This window comes from Macrosteles quadrilineatus, unplaced genomic scaffold, assembly GCF_028750875.1.
Source record: "Macrosteles quadrilineatus isolate MER2022 unplaced genomic scaffold, UCM_ALF_1.0 Scaffold_1__1_contigs__length_201487025, whole genome shotgun sequence".
Taxonomy (NCBI): Eukaryota; Metazoa; Arthropoda; class Insecta; order Hemiptera; family Cicadellidae; genus Macrosteles; species Macrosteles quadrilineatus.
The window spans coordinates 147,773,341-147,799,252 of record NW_026542594.1 but is presented as its reverse complement, the minus strand read 5'-3'; the positions used below and the strand labels follow the sequence as shown (position 1 = coordinate 147,799,252).

Genomic DNA, 25,912 nt, shown 5'->3' with positions numbered 1-25,912 from the left:
GATGTCCTGATGCTGTACAAAATCACTACGGTTGCTTCCATATATTGTAATGGCAAAGGGAAAATAGCACTGTAGCTCAAAGAATGTTTATACTGGAAAATCTGTTGATGGTATTAATGAATAATTTTTGTAAGATGAAAGGTCAAGACTCCTGCAGAGATATCTTCAAGGAACTTAGCATTTTAACCCTACAGAAGTTTATGTTTTAGAATGTGCCGTTACTGGTAAAATCAAACCAGAACATTTCACCAACAACAATAGTATCAATAATCACAACGCCAGACAAGCCCGAGATCTACATGTACAGCAAGTGAGAACAACATTGGTAAAAATAAGTCCCTATCACATTCACATGAACATCAAAATTTACAATAATTTCCTCAACATTTAAAAAGTGAAGATAATAATGTCCTCAAGAAAACAATTAATTATTAAAAATCTACCTTGTGGAGAAGAATATAGCGTCAAAGAATTCCTTGAAGAATAACACGAAAATAGGTACATAATTTGACGACCACGACGTAGATACGCTCCCATACGCTACCTACGATTTTCCACGGCCACCGTGGATAGCTCTTCAGGCCGCGGCCCAAGTCATAAGTCATAAGTAGTTTATTCAGCAAAATTAACATAAAATGCATTAGCTACGTCAAAAACAAAATAAAATACAATATTTACATAACAAAAAATCTCTTATATAAAATAAAACTGTCAACTATGCTACTTTATTTACACTACCAGTTCTAGGGCAAAGAAACTCACGAACGCTGCAGAAGGCATTATCCAGCAAAAAATTCTTTAGTTTTTTCTGAAATCTATTTAAATCCTGTTCGGTCTTTGGGGAAGGAGGAAAAAGCTTGACGGCATTGTATTGAAAATTATTTTGGAAGAATTACGTTGAGTGATTAGGAATTGAAAGGTCTGGAGAATTACGAAATGGATATCATCTGTTGTTGAGCTGTGAACGAAAAGAAGATATATTTTTTTCTGGTGAAGGATAATGTTTCAAAAATGTATAAGGATGGAAAGGTTAGAATTCGGAATTTTTTAAAAATGTCTATGCAGGACTGTCTGGGTGAATTGGTTGAAGTTGCAAGTAGTGTTGTTCAGCGCCAGACATACCATGAGTAAGATAACATGGCAGGTGACACCAGCTCATTAATTCGAGTATTATTCATTTACATGTATGAATATAAATTTATTAAAATATTGAAAATAACATATAGAATTGAAAGAGAAAACAATATAAATTGAAAATATATTTCTGTACATTTAAAATGGAGTCAATATTTTCATAGCCCCAGTAACCAAGCTTAATCTTAGACAGATCTGAGGCTTGCTCTTTAGAGCTTGATCTTAGCAGTAGCTTTTAAGCTTATTCTTAAAAAATACCCCCGCCGCAGTAAACCTGCAGACTAAGCGAATTGCAACTTGTATGATTAGGTACATTTTTAAAAATATATTTCCATAAATAAGACATATTTATTCCCAATTTAAATAACATTAGATTTAATGAGTGCTTAGGTTTGCTGCTACGGGGAAGGTAAACAGTTTTTTTACCAAACGTCAATAGTATACGATGAAATAAATAAATTTGCCAAATCTTATCAACATGTATCCATAAACAAGTAAACTACAACAGTTTTCATTTTCTCCATAAGAATAACATGGGAATTTTAAATTTACACTTTTTTGAATTTTCTCCGTAACCATTAGGCATACAACAATGCTTAAATATACTAAATTATTTCTATTTTTAAGCTCTACAAAATGGTTGGGAAAGAAATTCCAAAATTTTATGTTTTTAGGGTAAAAAATGAGAAAGCCCCATTTTTACCCCATAAACCCCCGTTCCCATGGTCCGATCATGCTGGTTCGCGAACTCGTTCAAATAGATGCAGGTTTACACGTTTATACAAAATTTCATCAAAATCGGATCATTTTTGTTCAAGTTAACCCTTTGATTCACAGTGGTATTATCAGGATACCACTTGTAAAATAATTTTTACTGCATTGATGCATACTGGTATTGTGGAAATACCATACCAGGGGCCTAGTCAGTGCTGTAACCTAGCGTATTTTGGAGGAACTAGTAGCTTCTAGATTAATTTAGTATTAAAGTTGAAGTTTCAAAGCGTCGTTGTATGCTACAGGCTACAGGCTGTTATGCAGAGGTTTTGACTGTCTTGTATACCCTTCTATTACATATAACAAAGTAAGATATATGTTTTTATGTTGAATTAGACACTATGTAATTGTTATATTGCGTCAAAAACACTGTTTTTGTTCAAACTGAAAGTTTATTTTGCCAAATATAGGTGGTATACCTACAATACCACTATGCTACTAACACTAGACATATTTTGTTGTTGCCTTACTAAGCTAAAATATAATTTCAAGCATATTTTGTGATAACTTTCGTTATTTTTTTTAGGTAACTCAGTCATATAAATTTTACTTACTATATTTTAAATATTTATTTATTATTCTCAGATATCCAAAAGACATGACTGAAGACATCTTACTAACAGAAATTCTAAATGACGGTTGCTAAGATGAAATAGGTTTATCAGATAATTGACCAGATGACAGTAGTCTCTCTTCAGCAAATATAATCATCTTCATTGATGAAAATACATAATTTATTTTTATCATTATAAATCACCTATTGCGTTTGGAATCATAACCCAGGTGAAGCAATTCCGTATCTCCGTCACGAATGGCTTACACTCAAAATCGACGAAAGGCAAAGGAAAGGCTAAATTAAATTTGATCAAACATAAATTTAAAATGCCAGTAGAAAAGAGGCTCAAGGAGAACGTTCACATGCCCATAATATCAACATGGACGAGATGCAACTTATGCAGAACAAAAGAGAAAAAGATTCGCTCATACTGGGAATGTAACGAGCGCAAAGTGTGCTTATGCTAGACAGACAAAAAATGGTTTTTATGAGTTTCACAACTGAACTAAGATAAAGATTAATCTTGAATCTTAAGATTGGAGAATACGATGTTGTACAATGATTCTCTGGAAACTTGTTATTTTATAACAGACCTTCAAATGTATTCAGTATTGTCATACAAATGTATTTACGAGTACTAATATCTTGAGCTAATTTACTATTTTTCACATAGATTAGATAAGTAATCTTTTTATTACAATACATGAACAGGTAAATAATTGTTTCTTATCTGTAACATATTGGTAGGTTTTACGTTTCAAGGAAGGTTTTTAATATTTTATATGCACATTAGACTACGCACTGATACACAGTGGTATATATAGAATACCACCTTGTTTTTTATTAATAAAAATTATAAAAACAAAATTAAATTTTTTAAATTATTTTTCCTGAGCTCTGACACGGTTAAGGTTACCAAAAAACATCAATTCAGTAAAAATTGAAATAAAAAAATTTCCCTGTGCATCAAAGGGTTAACGTGCTAACGGACACACACACACACACACACACACATATACATATATATATATATATGAATTTGAACGGATGGTGTTTTTTGGCCTCTAGGGACCTCAAAATGAAAAAAGTAAATCGGTCTCGGGTCCAGGTCTTACCATGAGACCTGCGGTAATAGCTTTATTCCCTATATGGGAAGTTCGCTAATACACAAATGATACAGTAACATTAGCAGCCTCCAAACAAAACACTTTCTTGCGACGTTATCATTTTGAAGGCCCTAGCCTGGGAGTTAAAGGTGGCCGTGGATTTTCCCTACGATGCACAGGAGCTGAGAAAAAAAATTCAAAAAACATGCTTGGCTATTAATATATAGAAAGAATTAGCCTTATGTTAAATCTCCATAAAATAGTGTAATTTCCAATTTTGGCCCAACATAAATATTTTAAAAATACAAATAAAACCTACACATATAGGACCGATAACCTTTATTTTGGTACAACCCGAGTGTAGGTCCAGTAGCATGGTAGGGCTAGCGGGCTAGCTGCCATAAGCTTTGAAACAGTTTTTTTATATAATTATTTAAAATATAAGATGGTTTATACATTTTATTGGCCTAAATTAAAATCCAAAGCAATTTTACCGCCATTACCTGTCCATTGGCTGGAAATGTGCGGAAGAGCAGAAGCAAAATTTAGCGTACAGACAAAAGAGAAGAGAGGAAACTGCGACTGCAGAGCAGAGAGAAGAGACAGAAACGGACCAAACATTCATTTGTAGTGGGTAGAAATAATGTATGTTGTTTTGTTTATGATTTACAATGTATACTCCAGAAAATAAAACCAAATCCTGCAAAACATGCGGAGGTAATGTATTCTCTTTGGTTGCCATGCCACATTTGTGTTTAGAATTAGTTAATTTAACAGTTATTCTCGTGTATTAAACCTCGCTGTCGGCTGCTACTTGTTGTGACAGGGATGGCGTCTGCTACGTTTAATCGCGCCAAGCCAACTGGCGTCTGCATGTTGACAAGATATCTGCTAGATTTCTGTTTGGCTTACCCAATCTTAAACGTTTCATATCAACCCTTACAAAATTGCAATAAAACCATTGTCACCAAATTCCATATTGATCATGGTTTTCTGTCAATCTCGTTCTTGAATTTCTACATTTCTTTGTTTCATTTTGACGCTTCTGCCGTATGACGTCACAGTTGTTGAATAGCAGTAGACTACTGTACAAAGTTTATATCTATATTATTTGCATAGATCCTGTCGACAAGTTTTAATTGATGACAAACGATTATATTTTCTTTTGGTTCTTTTAAACATCAAGAACCATCAATTCCTTCCTCCAGTGGCAACATAGGCTAGGCTACAATAGGCCTAAGTTACTGTTTAGGGCCATTGCTTGATTCCAAATTGCAAGTTGGTGGGAGGCCTGTTTTTCTATTAAGGCCTATACCATAAAATATTTCACTTCAGAACTTCCTCAAAAGAGTGAAAATTGCGTACATTTAGCTTAGCTTAAGGTGTAATTAAAAAAATGACAGGTTGTATCATGTTATGCTGGAATTTTGGCTATCACTTGAAACACACTCCACCCTACATAGGCCTACCATTGAGTTGAAACGTCTAGCTCACGCCCTGCTCCAGTTGTTGGCTAGTTAAAAATGTACATATTTCCTAAATCAATATTACTTAGTGTAAGTTAACTTGGAGCTAAACTTATTTGTTACACTGTTACAGCCGCGGTCCGAGGATTTCATTTCTGGGGAGGGGGATGACCACCGGGGTTCCCCCCCAGGAAAAATGTGGAATTAAAAGCCTAAAAACATATTTTTATACTTATGTGAGCTCTAAATTATGCTCAAGCTAATAGTTTTTATGTTAGCTAATAAAATATAAAATATTTTTGGGGGATATAAGTTATCCCTCCCATCCCTTCCTGAGACCGCCACTGAACTGTTAACACCAATTCCTAAAATGTTTCAATAACTTACAGCTTGGTTAATAAGTTAACTTTTTTTTTCTAATTTTTATTTTCTCCAGGCCTACTTATTAAACACCAATGATACGAGTAATAATAAGTTGATGCATTAGATTCCGGAATACCCAACCTTCTGGTTGTCCAATCTTCCCTGTTGACAATACATTAGGTTACTGTGACATTCACACTATTTCAGTTTGGAATGACTGGTGACCGTAGCAAATACTTGGAGACAACTTTTTGTCATCCCAACTGTACTTATTCAGAAAATGCTTTGGTTCTACCCCTGCACTTGATTGCAATTTTTGATTGTTTAGGTGTAAAACCTTATTCGTTTTCTCTAACCTGCATACTTTTCTGAATTCCTAAGGATTTGGGGTCAGTGTAAACGGAGATGACTGAGTAAAAGAGTATCACACTTAACATTATATTTTATTGTTACAGTCGTGGTATGTTCAGTGTTTTGTTAACCTCAAAGTAAACTAACAAATGTCAATTATTTTATTTGTTGCTACTGTACTTTAACTTATTATCAGTAAATAAGTTCATTGCTATAGAACTAAATAAGTAAGGTAGGAGTTTCAATAGAAGAAAAATCCAAAGCCTTGAATAGGTTTTACTATGGAGAAAATGTATAGAATTAAGTTAAATGAATTTATCATGTCTATAGAGTTTTACTAATTTCCATTCTAACGTATACACTTTTTCTGCAGTCAGTTTATAAATAGTAAAATGTAGGCCTATTCTTGTTTTGGAGTACCATTTTTGACCAAAAACAAAAAATTTTGGGATTTCTTTCTAAACCATTTTGTGTTTGCTTTTATATGAACATAGCTTTATAACATTTGACAAATCCATCTAGTCTATTATTCTAATTCCTTAAGGAATTTCTTGTGCACAGCAGCACAGCAAAACTCTTTTATTTATGAACCGATTTTGATGATTAAGGTGTCAAATTAAAGGGAATTCTCTGTAGAAGTCATGGAATAACTTTTGTCACGCTCAGTTCAATGTACTTTGTAACATATGGTTCATTTCTTAAAAGAAAACATCCGTCTTCATAAAAATAGCCTGTTTCCCTTCTGTCATTTTAATATCAACCTTTTCTGTTTACCTATTAGTTTACTTTCAAATACAATGATAGGCCTAACTTATGAGATGGGATAGTTTATTTATGCAGTTTCAATCATAGGGAGTAAAAACCAGTCTATTCCATTATGTGATTGTATTTTATTTTCATATAATAGTGTGTTTAAAGTTTTCATAGATATTTTTATGTGTTGTGTTTTCCAATTTCTGATTTTGATTATCATAAAATTCTACCTAGAAGAAACAATCCCGTGTTTGCGATTCAGCGACGCATTAACAACAGAGATGGTATGATAATAAATTGTAAAAGGTTACCTATGCTGGTTTTTGAAGTTCAAAGAAATGTTATGTGACCGCTTGATTTTTTTTTTTAATATTGCAAGGACAGATGCTGTCACAAAGCAGACTATTTTGACTTAGGAGATTTTAGCGTACAGTACAAAACAGATTTAAATTGCCAATAAAATTAAATGAGTCAGTCTCAGTCTCCGGAATAAAATCCAATAGTAAGGAAGCAAAATATTTGTAAAATAATATTATGGGATGAAGCTTCTATGTCCAATAAGTATGCTTTATCGTCTGTATAATGATTACTGCGAGATATCGCCAAAAGAGAAGGCCAAGCAAAGTCTTTTGGTGGAAAGGTTTTGGAGGTAATTTCCGACAATGAGTTACTATATTCTCTGGTGCGAGTCGCTGTGAAATGGTAGAAAATTCAATAATTATATCACCTTTATGGTCAATGTTTATTTTCACTAGCTAAAAACATGATCGAGCAAATCCAAGGGAATCAATATTTGCTGAATATCTTTTACGAATAAGGAATGGCCAAGAGAGCTACCTTAACGGTCTTTGTGAGACATTGATAAGTCTTCCACCACAATGTATTGCGAATAAAAATATCATTGACGAAATCTTCAGTGAAGGATTCTTTGAAAATGCTTAAAAAAAGACAAAATTCAGGCAATAATTTAACCAAAGAATGAACATGATGGTGACGAAATTAATAATAAAATAGCTAAGCAACTAAATAATGACAGTAGAGTTTAATACTCAGTGGACACTTTGATTCAAGAAGAGGAAGACCGGTTACATGTCCTTGATGAATTTCTCCAAACTTTAGCACCAAGTGGTTATGTCTCACAAGTTATGTTTATAAAAAGGTGGAATTGTAATTTTACTAATAAATTTAAATCCACAAAAAGGACAGGTTAATGGAACCAGAATAATGGTGAAAGAGATTAATGAGTCTTAAATATGAAAATGATTACTGGAAGTTCGACTGGAAAACGAGAGTATTATTATTCCAATTAAGTTTAGAGGGAAAATTTCTCCTAAAATTCAAACATTGCAGTTTCAATGCCAAATTTCTTTTGCCATGACCATCACAAAAATTCAAGGACAGACACTTTTTTGAAAAAGTTAGTCTTATCTGCCATAGCCCTGCATTGAGCATTGGGCATTGTACGTACCACACTTTCGATTAACTAAAAATAATGGTGAAAAAACAACGAAACCAAGGTCTTCAGGTTAAAGACGTTATTAGAGTGTTTTCGGAAAAAAATCGTATGGAAAGAGTCACCTTTAACATGTAAGATGTAAATGTTAACTGTTCTGTCAGGCAGTATTGTGTACTCTGTTAAAACCTTTATTAAAACAGTAGCCTATTGAGTACCGGTATTGACTTTTGATTTATTATGTAGTGACAAGATAAAATTGTATTTAAATTATTAAAATGACATTGAAATGTAGTTGATATTTTATACTAAACTAATAACATTTCACTAAAAACACATTATTACATTCCCTGAAGCAACAAAGCTATACTTGTTAAAGTAGTTAATGCTATTTAAATAGGTAATAATTATGACATTTTTTAATACATCGGACAAATGGAAATTCTCTTAGCCTGCATGTTTGCTGTGCCGGGGGTATTTTATTTAATGTTTTTCAAAAATTCTAAAATAAGTGTCAAAGTGTCTCAGCAAGAACTAATTTTAGCTGCAGCTAATGAGTGTAAAATCACTTTCCATGACAGTGTGTGGTAGAGAGACTTAAACATAAAAAAAAATAACCAGAGAGATGATGGTATGGGTGGATATAAAAAGGATTTTAAATAGGTACCTAATTTAAAGAAATATTTCAAAAATAAATTGCTAAATAAATAATTTTTTTCTTCTTTTGGCAAGTAAGTACAAACAGGTTTATGAATCGGTTGGAGCCTGAGTTAAAATAAAGGTTAGAAAGGAGGTTTCATAACTTATTTTCAGCTCCGATACATCAAATTCTAAAATTAAGCACTGCTTAGACCATGTAAAAAATGTCTGTCCACATCAGTTAGGCCTACTCATTGACTTAATTAGTCTCAAATTTTAAATTTAAATTTAGAAAATACAAATACCGGTATTGATTAGTTATTAAAAATCTCGCGTTGTTGAAACCACAACTTATCTCTTCAAATTTTATGTGATCAAATACTACTAAAAACCAATTAATTTTAATAGGCTAAACTGAAATGTTGAAAGTTAGTCTAGGCTTGATGCAAATATTTCAAACACTATTATGAATTACAGTAATCAATGTCTTTAATATGTAATCTAGGTGAGAAGGACGACAGCAATGGCCAGACAGGGGCTATGCTCAACATGTTGGCGGAGGTCGCCTCTCAGACTTTGCGACAGACGGAGACTGCTACCCCTGTTGTCAGGCGAAAGGTACGTCTACGACAAACTCCCTATGATATCTGTTTATTTGAATTTGGATCACTAAGTGCTTATGATATCACATTAGACATTAGAAAACCCAGCAACTACTGTCGGGGAAAAAAGTTTAGACACTCGAGTTTGCAGCTGTACAGAAAAGTAACCAACTAACTTAGAAAAACGCGTTGTATATATAAATTTTCGTTGTTTTATTCTACGTATTCCTGTGAAAAAAAAAAATTAAGCTCGTTTAGGAAATTTTTTTATGACAGTCGGAAGGTAAAAACTGCCTGTTTTTAGAGTACCAAAAACCATCTTATGACTTTGAAAATTCGCACAATGTAAACTAAACGGCAGAACTTTATCAAACTTTAATACAATATAGACACATATATAATGAATTAATTTGTGTAGTTTCAGAATTTTTACTCTACCCAAAAAGTTTTTGTTGTAACTTTTGTAAATCAACTTTTTCTCAAAAACGGCAAACGCTAGAAAAAAAATTAAAAGCTTGTTTCGAAGGTGATTGTTTTTGTATTTGAAATATTGATATTGCTCAACCAAATTATTACGCATATTATTTATATAAGTTAACATTTAATTTGTCATAAGATGGTTTTTGATACTTTAAAAATAGGTAGTTTTTACCTTCCGACTGTCATAAAAAATTTCCTAAACGAGCTAAAAATTTTTTGTTTTCACAGGAATACGTAGAATAAAACAACGAAAATTTATATATACTACGTGTTTTTCTAAGTTAGTTTGGTCACTTTTCTGTAGAGCTCCAAACTCGAGTGTTTAAACTTTTTTCCCCGACAGTAGACTTGAGTAGCTTCTGGGACTCCTTTGACTTCTACTAATTTCTAGTAATATGTGTTTTTTTTATAACTACTTCATATTTTGATCATCCACTAGGACATCAATTACACAACTGTAAAAGTTGGGTTTGTTACATGTTGCTCCACTTTTGTTTGAGGTTTGAATTGTTGTTGATATGTTTGTCACGTCTGGACATGCCTGTAAGTTGTATATAATTGGAACAAGCGTAGTTTTTATTTAGATCCTTTTATTTCATGCACGGCCTAACTTAACTTTTCTCTGATCCAAAATAGATTAAAATGCTTCTTATAGCCAACAATAAATCAATTTTAATTGGCTTTTTAAATTTAAATAGGCCCATGCCCCGTGGTTAGGAATCATCACTCACCATTAGAACGGATGTAACATAACTGAAAAAGAAATTAAGGACAAAACAGTTTAAAAAACAATTGTTTTGTCTAATCAAAAAAGAAAAATGCCAGGTAGAACTAATTCTTCTCTACAATCTGTTAGTGGAACTGGATTTTTCTCATAAAAGAAAATTAGTTGGAAAACAGTTGGATCAAAGTAGAAAACAGTAGTTTGTTAAAGATGTATATTTTTACTGTCTGATTACCAATAGTAATATATCAAAATGGCTGGGTAGCCGATTAGTGCTTGCCTAGCAATCAAAAGGTCACTGTTTCAATCCTGAGAAAAGTCATTAGCTTTTATAGTTCAAAACTGGACCTAGATGTTCCTGATCATTGGGCTTTAAATAAATGATCCTGGTTAATGAAACAGCTGATCTTAGTAACAAACCTACACAGATAATCTCACACCATTATATGGGTTAAAATATTTATAGCTATATTAAATAACTTATCATAACTGTGTAAAAGCTATAAAAGTTTATCCATTTTGTATGTTTCAGAGATCAAAAGAAGCTTGTGGAATGCCTCTTAATCAAGCTAAAATGCTGTCAGGAAACCAACTTGTGCGTACGTTCTCAAGGTTTGAGGGAGACGAGCTGAGGCGTACATTTTCATTCCAGTGCCTTCTGATACCTAGGAAATGCTGTGTTCGATTTGAAAGTTTTGGTAGTGAAACCAAAGCTAGAAACCTAATTAAGGACCATTTGCTTTCCCATTTAGACGATCTTCCTGAAGGTAAGGCTTGTAGTAGCTTGATGAACCACAATAATTAGTGATAGCAAAGATTACATATGCTAACGCAAAATAGATATTGCAGCCAAGCCATTTTTGTGACATCAATTTCCATGCGAAGCCTAGCGAATGTCTTCATAACCTAAGGCCCCGGCCACACGAGGCGAATTTAAGCCGCGCGGCTTATCTTCGCGCGAAGTTAAGCCGCGCGAAGTGCCTGGCCACACGGGGCGGATGAACCGCTTCCTGTTGGGTTTTCCCAGTATCAGTACTCTATTAAATAGTTCAGTCCACTCTTTTAGTCATGGACAAAACATTTATGTTAGTTTGTGCATTAGTAGCTCGTGGTGATCTGGAACCAAATGTTACATAAATCATTTGGTCCATCCCTTCATAACGGAAAACCCATTTTTTGTGTTCCAAACCTTTTACGAGCACATGCGAAACCATAGTTCGGAGTTTGTATGTATCAAACATTGTTTAAACACCACACAACCGGTAAAAAACAACCAAAACAAACTCAAAACCCACTGAAAATGTCCGAAGAATATCTCCAATAAGCGCGGCTGCCGCGCGGTCGAACCGTATCGTGTGGCCACTCTCATAAGACTGCATGTGTCATCCCCTCCAACGCGGCTTAACTTCGCGCGGTCGGGGGACGACATGTCGCGGCTCAACCGTACATGCGGCTAAACTTCGCCTCGTGTGGCCACTCTCATTTGATTCAATGTGTTGTCGAACCCCTTAACTTCGCGCGGCTTAACTTCGCGCGGTTAAACCGCCTCGTGTGGCCGGGGCCTAAGACTTCATTGCCGACACGACCAGCTGTTATTTACGTATTTTTTGTTGTTGTTTATTATTATGGTTAACCTTTATTTATGGTTGTTTGCTTTTGCTTATGTAAGTAACAGGAGGGTTGTTAGAAGGGATTAGCAAGAGTGAAGAAGTGTTAGTATTATGTGTAGTGAATTACAATTGTATTATGATGTGGATATTTTCATGCACAATACCAGGTATTAAGACTAGTGTATCTGCCTATGTGATAAATGGCAAACACGGCAATCAAAAAACGGCAAGGCCTTCCCGACACTGCTTTACATTCACGTTTAGTGTGTGAACTGCATTTTGAACCTGACTGCTTTATAAATAATATGAGAAGTAAAAAGGAAACTGTACCAACATGACTAGTTATGTACTAACAAACTATGGATGTACACCAGTTGTCACTCAGCAGTCTGTACCCATTACTGCCTCTACATACGATCACCACCGTCTCGCGGCAGCCCCTTCGTCACATAGCGTTAAATTCACCAGTATTTCTACTGTCAATGTCTCATTATCTTTAGAGTCTGCCTAAAACAGTTACGATAGAGTTCCGAAATATATTATTAACTACCTTCATCATACTATTATGCAATAATTTGTAATTTATTGTCAATTGAAAATAGACGTAGGTACGTTGTGGTTTAAGTGTTTATCAACGAAGACCACTAAGAGGGAAATAAACTATCCTAGGCTATATATTTATGGGGTTCAATTTTGGAGAGGGGTGGTTAGGCAATTTCTGCTCCAGGGCGCTCCAATCCAAACCTGGCTACGCCAGTACAATGCCTTAATGTTGATTCAGGAACTTACTGGGAAGGCGAGAGTGTGACTGACCTCCAATTTCCAATCTAAATATCGTTTATACGTGGTGAAGATAACCTCTTTAATTTATGTACAACTAAGGTTCCGCTGTTTCTAAAACTATGTGTTCTTAAATTTATTTTATATAGTCGTCAGTTGAAAGATTTGTTGCATAAAACAATCCAAATCAAAAATCTATGTTTTGTATCTTATGCTCTCCATTTTCTTCAAAGCTCAGTTGCAAACTGCACTTATGAAACACCAACAATGTGACGAGATAATACGTAGTTTGAAAACAAATGCCGATCTGTGTAGATAAATGTTCTTCCTACAAATTATGTGTATATTGCTATGTTTAAAAAGGTCAAGTAGCCATTGAATGGTTAGGTAGTAGTTGACTAACCATACATTTCTCATCGTGAGTTAGTAGCAAGATATTGCGCGAGTCTAGAAATCCGGAAGCAAACTTTGTGGATAAAAATTCCAAAAACAGAAAAGTCGACGAACTCACAAATAGTCCCTGATTATTAAAACTTGTAGGATTTATACATTTCTAAATTGTTAAGGGTTCTCTAAATGTAAGTTAAAATTCAATGCAGAAAAACTAGTATAACATTGTAAGCTTATTAACCTATCACTGTGACTCCAATTTTTGAAGATTTTTATTAATTCATGTTTTTTATCAGTAAACCTTTAGTATCCTTTAGCTCTTTGTTACGTGGTCACTTTCATTTTAAATTAAATAACTGCCATTTTTGTAAAAAGATAAAGTTATGGTACATTAATGATAGCTGTGCGCAGTAGAGATACGATGTTGAGGAGCGCAGTAGAGATACGATGACGACGGGTCGGCGAGCGCGTTGCATACAGGCATAGATAAAACATAAGGCCTCAGTATAATCATTAGTCAATAGTACAGAAAAGTTAATCCCGAGCACTCGAACATTACCGAACTCACCCGAGCTTGAATGGTAATGCAGATCGAGACTTGACACAGCGCCTCTGTTGAGGGACCACCCAACTACGAGAAGGTGGCCCCATCCAAAAACGACTTGGCACAATTTTGCCGTAAGGTGCATTATCTATTTTGCGTTAGCATATGTAATCTTTGGTGATAGTAATTAGTGTAGAATGTGCCTTTTTATTATTCTGGACAGATTTCTTGTAGGTTATAGTAATATAGGCAACATAAATACAAAATTAAGTGTAGGAGTTATAGTCTGGTCTATATATGAAACATGAAATAAAAATATTTATTTTAACAAAAGAAAAGATTACATAATCATAATAGGCATATTGCAAGCTAAAAACTATTTTAAATAGTTCAAAATAGTGGCGAAAACACACCATAATACTACTGCGCAACATAATTCAATATAATCACATTAGTGTAAACTATTCTTTTTTAGTATATAATTTTCTGCTTTTGAGGCCAACGTTTAATCCATGGATTACAATTAATTTCCTAAAATTACAAGATACATCATTTTGTACCTTGACGGATGTCTGATAAACTTGTTTGCCTGTGCCAACAATTAGTTTTGTTCTAGGTGAGGTTTTACAAGTACCTAAACAGCATGAAGAGATTCCAGTCAAGAAACAAACTTACTATGTTAAAAATAAAAAGGTGAAAGCAATAAAACCAGAGCCAAGACAAATAATTGAAACTACTGAAATTCCTATTGAGACATGCCCTGAAATAGTGATAGAATCCGAACCTCCAATAGACGTACATGTAGGACAGCCATGCAACCCGATATCAATGGCTTTGGCGAAGTGCTACGAGGAGCTTCAGACCCACGACATTAACAACGCTGCAGATCACGACTACTTCAAAGCTCCGGTACAAAGTGTGGACATGACCACCAATCAGGAGGAGTACACTGCTGTGGAGACCATCTGGGTCAAAGCTGAGGAAGAGTACGAGTCTAACGGCATCACTAACTATGTAGTGGCCGTCGACGACAATGAGGACAATCCTGTAAGTTGTTGTTATGTATTTTATTTCATTTCAAGTAAGGTACTGAGGAAACACGCTTATGGGATAACCGTGCGATATTCAGGCTCACAAGATACAGCTGTTAATAACAATCAAAATCAAAATAAAATTATGTCTTTTTCTGTCTTTACTAAAAATTATTCTTTTGTGAAATAGTGCATAAACTGATTAATTTAAACCCTCAAAAGTTCATAGTCAAGTTCTATAAGTTTACTATCCCTAGCACATGGGTTAAATTTATTATTTTCGACAGTTCAAAATTTTTGATAAACCGACATTCCCCTGGTTCTAGAAGTGTTAGGTCATTGACAGTAAAATGTATATGTGAAAAGTCGACTTACCTCACTTAGGCTCAAACTACAAAATAAACTAAATGGAATACAAATAGTGTAAAATAAGATCTGTCATCACAGAGACAAGTTTCCTCTTATGTTTTGACAAGTATTTTTTTTTTTCAGATGCTCTCTGTGAGTAATGAAGTTGTTGTGAAAACTGAAATTGTGGATAGTGACTTTGTCTTTGAAGAAATCCAACCGGAACAATATGTTGATGAATTTATCACCATAAAGACAGGTAAGGGGAGGTGTTGAATTGTAGTACAAAGGTACACTTGCGGGAAAGCTAGGTTTTGCTGCCAGGAAACCTGGGGAAAATGCTTGAATTTTTCTAGGAGTTCTCATTCTACCCTGTAAAAGTACAAACAAAACTTTACCAAGAAATCATACAATAATAATATGTAAGTTTTGTGTAATAGTACTAAGTTAGAAAAAAATTTTCTAGAACCTCCAGTATTGCAAGATAACCGGCTTCTGGAGGATGGAAACTTTGAGGAGAACTGTGTGGAAAGAGACGAACACCGACAACATAAGAAGCCGAAGGGAAAAGCCAAGTTCATTGGCCAGTCTGCGGCGGAGAAGGAGATGGCCGTACGCATGATCGAGAGTATGAAGCTGCGGCAGGGCAGTAGCGAGCCTCTAGAGTGTCAGATCTGTGTGCCTTCCCGAGTGTTCACTGCCCCCACCACTCTCATCAGCCACTACCGCAGTCATGCTGGTGAGTCAACACACATAGGTACATTTAAATATTGTCAAAAGATGTTAGTTTGAGAACATAAAGCTCTCAACAAGACTCTTGTTTGTTTTTTGTTTTTTTTCTCTGACTCTGTACACTGTACAGGTACCAAGTTTAGTAGTAACCAGTAATGTGTTGTAGGGACCAAACCGTAAGAGTGTCACTTGTGTGGAGGAGTGTTCAATAGACAGCACAGTCTCAATTACCATCTGCTGATCCACTCCAACAAGACTAGGTTCACCTTCTCTGACTGTGTAGCAAGCTTAGTAGTAACCAGTAATGTGTTGTAGGCATCAAACCGTACGAGTGTCACTTGTGTGGAGGAGTGTTCACTAGACAGCACAGTCTCAATTACCATCTGCTGATCCACTCCAACAAGACTAGGTTTACCTGTTCAGACTGTGGTCGCAAGTTCCGACATCCCTCACACTTCAAAGAGCACCAGCGGAGACACACTGGCGAGGCACCCTTTGAGTGCTCTGACTGTGTTATCAGGTATAAAAAAAAACAGAGATTTATATTGAAGTTTATATACTCTTTAAATAACTAAGAAGTTGTTACCACTATAAGTTTTAGTGACCCTAATTTTGTAAAAATTTTTTTTCTTTATTATGATTTTAAAACAAATTATTAATCAAGTAGTCAATAATTAGGTTTTAAGGGCTGAGTCTTCATTTCTTGATTATTGAGGGGAGCGAGCGAAGCTCTTATACGTCGACTCTTATGCATTTCGTAATACGCAAACTCCTAGACGGCTGAATCAATCGTTTTCAAATTTTGCATGTTTATAAAGACCATATCGGTGAGTGCCAACATCTATATGGCGTTAAAAAGGTCTCTCAGGAATCCGCCCCACTGGGTCTCAAAGTTTCAATGTAATCCTTATGGACGCAGTATTTGACACATAAACAAAGACATATGATCAGCTGTTGACTTTTGAATACAGTAGATAAAGAAATAGCTAATAGCATTATTCCACAGATATTAGAACAGAAACGGTATGGATCATAAATATAATCAAATGACGACACTAGCTTGAGGTCCGTGACGTAGGAAGTGGTGAAGGAAGTAGTAAACGTGAGTAAACTCATCATACCGAACGATGAGCTGTTCGGGGTATGGGATCTGTGTATGACCATTAGATTAAGGTATTTGCAATCCTATGATGCTATGGGAAGGAAGGGAAACAGGTCCGTGACGTATTTGAAATGGTGAAGGAAGTAGTAAAGGCAAGCAGTCCTGATTGTGGGAACTGTTTGTGACGATTAGATTAAGGTATCTGCAATCCTAAAATGCTTTGGGAAGGGAGGAAAACAGGTCCGCGACGTAGGAAGTGGTGAAGGAAGTAGTCAAGGCGAGCTGTCCGGAGTGTGGAAACTGTTTATGACGATTAGATTAAGGTGTTTGCAATCCAATAATGCTAAGGGAAGGGAGGTAAACAGGTCCTTGACGTAGGAAATGGTGAAGGAAGTAGTCAAGGTGAGCAGTCCACAGTGTGGGAACGTTTTATGATGATTAGATTAAGGTATCTACAACCCTTAAATGCTATGGGAAGGGAGGGAAACAGGTCCGTGACGTAGGAAGTAGTAAAGGAAGCAGTAAATGCGAGCAGTCTGGAGTGTGGGAACTGCTTATGACGATTAGATTAAGGGATCTTTAATAATAAAATGCTATGGGAAGGGAGGGAAACAGGTCTGAGACGTAGGAAGTGGTGAAGGAAGTAGTCAAGGCGAGCTGTCCGGAGTGTGGGCACTGTTTATGACGATTAGATTAAGGTATTTACAATCTTAAAATTCTATGGGAAGAGAGCGAAACAGGTCCGCGACGTAAGAAGAGGTGAAGGAAGTAGTAAGGTGAGCAGTGTGGAGTGTGGGAACTGGGAACTGTTTGTAGCAGTTAGATTAATGTATCTGCAATGCTAAAATGCCATAAGAAGGAATGGGAGCATCCCCACGACATAGAAAATGGTGAAAGAAGTAACCTACTAAAGGCTAGCAGTGCGGAGTGTGGGGAATGTTTGTGGCAATTAGATTAACATATCTAAAATACTAAAATGCTATGGAAAGTGATGGAAACAGGTCCACGATGTAGGAAGTGGCTTAGGAAGTAGTAAAGTATGATCATAGTGTGAGAACCGTCTGTGGCTGTTAGATGTATCTTTATCCTAAAATGCTATGAGAAGGGAAGGAAACAGGCCCCACGACGTAGGAAATGGTGAAGGAAGTAGTAAGGCTTGCAGTGCAGAGTGTGGGAACTGTCTTTGGCAATTACATTAATGTATCTGCAATCCTAAAATGCTATGGGAAGAGAGGAAAGTAGGTCCACGACGTAGGGGGTGGTGAAGGAAGTAGTAAAGGTGAGCAGTTTTGAGTGTGGGAATGGATTAATGTACCTATCTGTAATGCTAAAATGCTATGGGAAGAAACTGTAGACTGTAGCTTAAAATGATTACGAAGCACGAATCGATACATATTTCAATACATGCAATTGTTTACAATATAAATTTACAACTGAGTTGACAAATGCTGATTTTTACTCCATAGATGCTAAATACGATTTTTACTCCCTAAAGAGTAAAAATGCTACTTTAGACCCGCAACGCATGCATTAAAAACGACTGTTTTTACTGCAGTGTGACAAAAACAATATAATATGAACCCTTGACGACTCCGCGCAATTTTGTGGATGCCTCTGCGAACGCCACCTAGTTTATTATCATGACAGTAATTATTTTAAAATATCTATTCATTTAGCATAAAAATTAATTAATAATCTTATGATTCAAAAATTATATTTATAGGCTACTTAAATTAAGTGTTAGAATGAAAAGTGTTTATACAAATGACGCTAGATTTTTTTGCTCATAAAGAAATTTTGGCAGTTTTTTTTAAATCAAATCTTTCATTTAATTATAATTTTCATTCCAGTTTTCTCCATCTATCTTTTATTTCTAGATTCAAGACAAGGAATACTTACAAAAGACACCTGAAGACACGTCATGGCAAAGTGCTCACTCAGTCAGGTGGCATTATAATTCTTTCTGAAGAAGAATTCCGCAGAGTGCGAACTGCACCTCGATCCTTGCAAGCCAGAGTTTCAAGCGACAAAGAGAATAACCGAAGACCTCGTACTAAAGTTGTCAATTTAATACGCCGAAACAAACAGAAGAGGCCTGAGGAGGACGAAGAAATCGGGGATTTGTCTCAGAAGTTGAACTTGAGCGACACCTGGAACACCAATCTCCTGGAGTCAGAGGTGAATTTGGAGAATGAGCCTCAGTTGGCCTTCCTACAGACTGTAGGTAGTGGACCAACCACAGTCATGGTGCTGTCCACCGACAACATACTCTACAACTCGGCATAAGCATCTGGCAGCGACTCCCACAAGTGATCTTGGCTATTGTCTGATTAGTACTAAATAATCTTAAGTGAAACCAAAAACCAATAGCCTAGTCGTTATGTATACCCACCTTTACAATACAGTTTCACTAAAGCGTGTAGTTTCTATTGAAAGGTGATGTATTAAAATTAAGTTCCAAATTAATTCAGTTGAAATCAGAAAAGAAAAATGTACCGTCGTTAGTTGTTCTCATTATTTTTTTTGCAATGTTTAAATCTAGTTTTTGATGTCTTCATCAACAAGACGATTATCTTGTTTCACATAGTATACTATTTTTAAAAACAAACATCTATATTTTTTAAAAGTCTAATAACATAAAATGCTCAATCTAACTTTTCTATGGAATAAACTTTACTTACAAAATTGAACTTTCATTTAATGATTGAATACTTAAAGTTTTAAGCCCCGTTTCAATTTGTACGAACCCCTCATGGAATTTTTCTGAGGAAGGTGCTCAGGGAATTATCTGTATCTTACAACATGTTTGTGCCACTTTTTTAAATGGGAATGGGGCTTTTGTAGGATTCTAGAATAAGAGTTAGCTATGTGTAATAATTCTTTTTTAAAGGTTTTATGAAATTTTATTTTAGTTAAAAAAGAATAATGTGACTCTTGAAATGTGTATCCAAGATTGTTTCAATTGATATAACTTGTACATTGTAGGTCTATTAACATTACAGTAAAACTATTAACTTGTGATATCCACATAATCCACAAACATAATTGCAAAAGCATTTGACATTATTATATTGATACTGGTCAATCTGGTTGGATACATGTCATAACAAATGTAACATTAAACTAGGCTCATTAGGTAGTCTTCCTTTTATTTTTTCAAGATGTAATGTACAAATATTATCTTCCTCACACAACACAGTAGGTAGGTTTCTGTATTCTTTGTAGATGATTTTTACGTTTATGGTGTCATTTCAAAGCTTATCATCTAGCGGAGGAACAAAGCGTAACTTATTCCCCCTATCGTTTTAATTATTTCTAAATTTGCTTTAAAAGATCTAGCGATGCTAATTGAGTAGTCAACTTTTTTATAATTATTGTTACATTATTAAGTTAGGTAAATTACTCTTTGGCGCAGTTCTAAAACCATATCATTTTATTTATTGTAAACTAGTAGTTATATTTACCTAATAGGCCAAATTTTCATAATATAAGCTTTGAAAGCTAGGCGGTTAGTCCTGTTAAATAATTTTGTTTGCCTCGGAAGTTTTAAATCCTGTTCAGATGAACAATTAGCACACAGATCCCCTCGTATTTCTGACACTCTCATTATGCAGTTATTGGCTCATACTGAGGAGATGGGTGTGAAGTATTTGACATATTATTGTAAACAAAGCCACGAGTCACATTTTTCTTGTTCAAATTCAATCTCGTAGTTAACTATGGTCTGGTAAGTGTTTTTTTTTTCAGAAATTAAAATATGATTTTATGTCAAGTTTGGCTAGTTTTGTTTTTATTATTATTATTATAAGTATTAACTTTAATAAGGTTTGTTCTATTAATTTAATTTATTTAAAATATTAATTTTCTGAGACATAATAGACTGAACACTTTTCGTGTGTGAGTGATGTATTTTCTATGCATTTGTGGTATTTCAATGAAACATGAGTCGTCTCCAGTCAGGAGACTCTTGTCGGCCTATCAACACCTTCACCGACCTTCCTGTCTTCCTACTCAAATTTTCTTCCCCATTTTATAGAGGGCTTTTTTACTTTTATAGTCTTTGATATTTTTGTATTTCCCTTAAGTGGGCTTAGCTTTGTACGTATTTTTGCAATAATAGTAATAGATTTGTAAAAAGGTAATAGATTAGGCGTTAACTCTCAGTAGATTGTTGATCTAGCTTTACAGCAAAAGCCTATTTGTGACAGTACTAGATACAGATGAATCAATATTGATCTCTATTTGAATTTCTATTTAAATAATCCGATAAGAGGCATTTCAAGTTTATGATAATTTTATACTGAACCTCTAGATAATAGTTGGTGAATATCAGATGCCTTTACTAATTATGAAATCAAATTTTAAATAAACTAGCTCACTTTGTATTCTTAGATTTTTTTTACAGAAGTATTATTTTGATCTCCATTTTATGTACCTACTTATGTGAATACACAGTTAAGTGGATTTTATTTTTTTCTTACAGACATTAATCCTGAGTAAAAAATACTGTCTAAAAAAATGGAGATGTCAATAAATTTGATTGTGTAAAATTTCAGTTTGGTCTCGGTATTTCCTTTTAAGGTTACATTCTGATTTCAATCTTCATTCACGAAGGAAACTCAAAACAAGTTAAAGAATTTGTATGCTTTCTGGAGTTTATCTCATTAAAGTGTATTTCACTTAATTATACATTCCTTTACATTCCGAAAGTGACACTTAATACCTAATATCATGATGCTTTTAAAAATCAATTATGATTAAGCTCAAATGTTGTATCATATGATGGTCTGTTGTTCGTAAGAGAAATAAGGACTCCCGTTTATTTTTCTGTTGGTTGTATACTTCCAAAGAAAAGTCTTAAAAATACCAAATAGTCTAAGGTAACAAGTGTATTGACCGTAAATTCTTAATCTCCAGTGTAAGTTTGGAATATTGATGTAGATAAATGTTCACAACTTCTTTAAGAAAACAATTTTTTTGTTGAAAATACTGAAAAACTGTTGGAAACATCAAAATGTTTTCAACATAAAAACTTCCATTTTTTGGATTGTTGTAATCGTTTGTTTAAAATATCTGTGGCCAACTACGGTGTAAACACAGCATAATGGCTAAATGCCTTTGATTTACTTTAAAACAGACTGCTTGTGTCTGTCAAAATTTAAAAATGGACATGTTTATACTAGAAATACAATACATCCCAATAGTTAAATTACTTAATTTTACTGGTAAACAACAAAACCCAGGGAAATGGTGAGCATTACCAAGGGTTACAGACCATCATGTGTTACTTACTAATTAATAATTATTAGCCTCGTAAGTATTGTGTGTTCAAAGCATTCATTGTAATAGATTAATCTTTTAACTCTAATTCATTCAAACTACCGTAACATTATGGATTGCTGCAGAACTATTCAATGAGAAGTGTTTTATGTTCTAGTTGAACATATCAATTGCTGTATAAAGAGTTAAGATCAGTTACATTTCTGTACTTCAACGGTCTTGGAGTTCATTTTGATATTGGCATCAGACAGTTCATGTGTTTAACTGTTTATAGTATGTCTGATCTGATCTCTCTCTTTCACAATTTTGTGGCATTCTTTTGTTTCAAGTCCTCGTATTTGAGCTACTTATACATTTTGTAGACGGGCATTACAAATTTGAGTTTGGATTCGTATCATAAACTATGAAGGGAGTATTTTTATATAAAAGGTGAAATATTGCAAACGTAAGACTGACTGGTGTCTGATCAGTAGCCTAAGTGTACTTGTAGTATTTGGAGAGGTTAGAGAAGAATGTTTCAGTTCATCAACATTAACAATCATCTAGAACATGTATATAGTGTATATAGAACTATTTTACCGTAACACTTATTGCAGTACTATTGTTAGTTTTTAAGTAATTATTACTCAATAAAATTTACATAAGGTTTTTTTTTACTTTTCTAATAAAAGTAAAGTTTTTATTTGTAAACCACTATATACATTTTAAAGATATACTATTTTCTAAGGCTACATATAAGCTGAGAGAATCTTTGACAATAGTACATAGACTTGTCCTGGCCATTGGTTATATACCGGTACAATATGCTAGAACTAGAAATCATATATTTTTTAATGCAACATCAAGACTGATGCTTTATTTACTAAGGACGATAAATAATATTTTCTTATTGTGTACTTAAAGCCCAAGTAGATTAAAAGAAATTGGTATGTAATCAATTGTATGAAACACTTTTTTGCAGTGTTGAATACTAATTTCGTATTGCAAATTTTATTTTACAATTATGATTCCATTTCATAGTGTTACTCTAAGTTGAATCGGACTGTAAAGATTTCCATCCTAAAGTTTTTGAAAAGTAACAGCTAGGGATGAATTTACAATCTATATATATATATTTTTTAAGCTCATTTAATAAATAGTTCCTGTTCCTACTAGCTACTCTTCAATGAAACTAATGGTCAATATTGCCTTTTTTTGTCAACAAGAAAAAGTTGAATCCAAACAATGTATTTAAATCTTTGAATATCACGGAGCTAAATAAAGTTTTGCCTTGTAACTGTTGCAAATACATTTCATAATACTTTTATTAAATGGTAATGAAGGTTCTTAAAATTACAAAACATTTTGTAGTCTCAAATCAATTGGACCGACTAATTATTAAGCTGAGTGCTGAGTGAAAAAAATGTCTTTGACTATATCACTTGAGGTTTTGGGAAAATGCATTGACCAACAAGGGTTATTTGTAGTCCAGTCTATTTTATCAAAACACTGTAACAAATCTTAATGAATTTAAGAAAATCTCTTGTTCAATGAAATTTCTAACAGGTTGTTTTACATTATTAAACATCTAAATACTGTATCTTCATAACCTAAAAATAGCCAAGTGACGAGTGATGATCCAGTTTTCATGCCTTGTAGGGTATAAATATATTTGTATCATATTTTTTCTAATTATGGGTGAAATCAAATTTGGAACCGTTAAAATCTTTATTATCTTTTAAAAATCGCCATGCCTCGTAACTTAATTAAGTTTTTAAGTTTGTAACCACCCATCAAACTTGTCCTCACGTTTTTGTAAAAATATCTCCATGATAGACAATGCTCATCAATAGTTAAATATTTTGTTGTTATTCTCATACCCTGGCATTTATTCCAAAATATTCAGACATTTCAGATAATTTTTGGTCCAATTCTGTCTAATTTTTGTAGATAAAACAAAGACTCGATCTGTTACTCATACCCTGTATAACATATCCACTTTTTATAAATAGTTAATTGATTGATAATGCTTGGGTCAGTATTATCTGTGAGTATTGCAAGAACTAATTGTCATATAAGACTGTCTTGAGAGCTGTAAGAGGACCCTTGAAAGTTATTACGGCCTCAGGTGTGTCAGGGTAATTGTGATAGGTTTCACTGTTAGTTTATGAATTGATTCTCATCAAGTATGAAGGACCAAATACCATATAACAATACTACTTCTAAAATATTTGTTTGCTCTCAAGAAAAGTTAATGATGGTTAAAATGTTTAAAATAAGAAAATCCAGTAGTCATCATTAAACAATAGTTTTTTTTAGTAATTCTGACTAGATCAGTTAGTCTAAAGTTGCGTAGACACTGGAGATAAAAACTTTAATGCCATGTGGTCAAAAAAGATCAAAATATTTTGTTCTAAACTATCATGTAATAAACACGGCTGTAGTCACTAATAAGGTTATACAAGGAGTTTTGTTGTATGCTTCTTTCATCCTTAACTCAGCTTTAGATATACAGTGGAACGTCATAAGTCCGAACCAATTGGGACCGTAGATAGTTCAGATTACCGATTTGTTCGGATTTTCAAACATAACCTAGAAATGCCTATAATAGAGACATAATTAGGCCTACAGTATTAAAAAATAAAAATACAGTTCTAGGATACAGTAGGCCTAAATAAAATAAAAACAGTGGTTTTTGTACTTAGGTATTTTTGGTACATTACCTTTAAGCCGACTGTTTTGCCTGCGAAATTGTAAAACATCTGTTGTCTCAGTGCTATTTAAATATTTTAAACCCTCAGGAGCGGTTAGGATTTTTGATGTTCATATTTTCGACGCTCTACTGTACATCCGTATGTATGTCACCAAAACTTAATTTGAAAGCAGAATTTCTCTATAGCAAACTCTACCAGCAATCACCCCTAACAAAGTTGTTGAAACATGACAGAAAAGAAGGAATTAAATGGAGGTGGGAAAATGTCTTAGTTCCGGTTGTTTTAGTTGTTACGGATCAAGCACTGTGTGTTTCTATCTTAAATATGCTACGAATTATGATGACTGAAATGGGTGTATTTAATACTATTATTAATTCGCATGGAAGGGAAACCCATATTAATAGCCCACCGAAAAGGATGGCCTAGTACACAATGCAAAAACTAGAGGTTTGAACCAGCCAAAAGGCTCCGTCTTCCATCCTCAACACATTTAAAGTTAAGTTGATAAAATATTATTATGTATTTGAACCCTAAGGAAACAATAACTATGAACGTTTTATGGACTACTAAGATTTTGTAAATCCTTGAAAATAAAAACACATGCTAATCAAAATTGAGGAGATTGTTAGGCAAGTTATTGCATAAATTATTGTAAAGGACGTTTTGTTTACGTAAGTACTGTATAGTTGGTAAAACCTAATAACACTATATTTAATAACTCTTAAGATTAAGTTAAAATGAAAAACTACATAACAAATACCTACCCGATTTGAAAAAAAAATCTTAACCCATCCTATTGTAATTGGTATAATAACATTTAATAAGCAGAAACCGTTCAATTCCCTGTGATCTTTTGTAGATAATAAAAATTATACATTAAACATCCTTTTTGTAGGAAAAATCATATTTAATGTTTTCTACTGTTAGTGTTAAATGTATACTTTTATATCACTATTTTATACTAAAATAAAATTAGTATTGTGTAATAAAATTTGTGTTTT

The 25,912-nt window shown here is 34.0% G+C and overlaps 1 protein-coding gene across 1 annotated transcript; it reads left to right on the top strand.

The window, feature by feature from the left end:
- Positions 1–4,147: 4,147 nt before the first annotated feature.
- LOC128986936 (zinc finger and BTB domain-containing protein 49-like) lies at positions 4,148–25,881 on the top strand. Its single transcript, XM_054407557.1, has 8 exons — positions 4,148–4,287; positions 9,101–9,213; positions 10,934–11,168; positions 14,342–14,772; positions 15,249–15,363; positions 15,571–15,843; positions 16,152–16,356; positions 18,816–25,881. Exons 1-8 carry the CDS (start codon positions 4,242–4,244, stop codon positions 19,222–19,224), a joined length of 1,827 nt encoding a protein of 608 aa, XP_054263532.1. The 5' UTR covers positions 4,148–4,241; the 3' UTR covers positions 19,225–25,881.
- Positions 25,882–25,912: the final 31 nt, after the last annotated feature.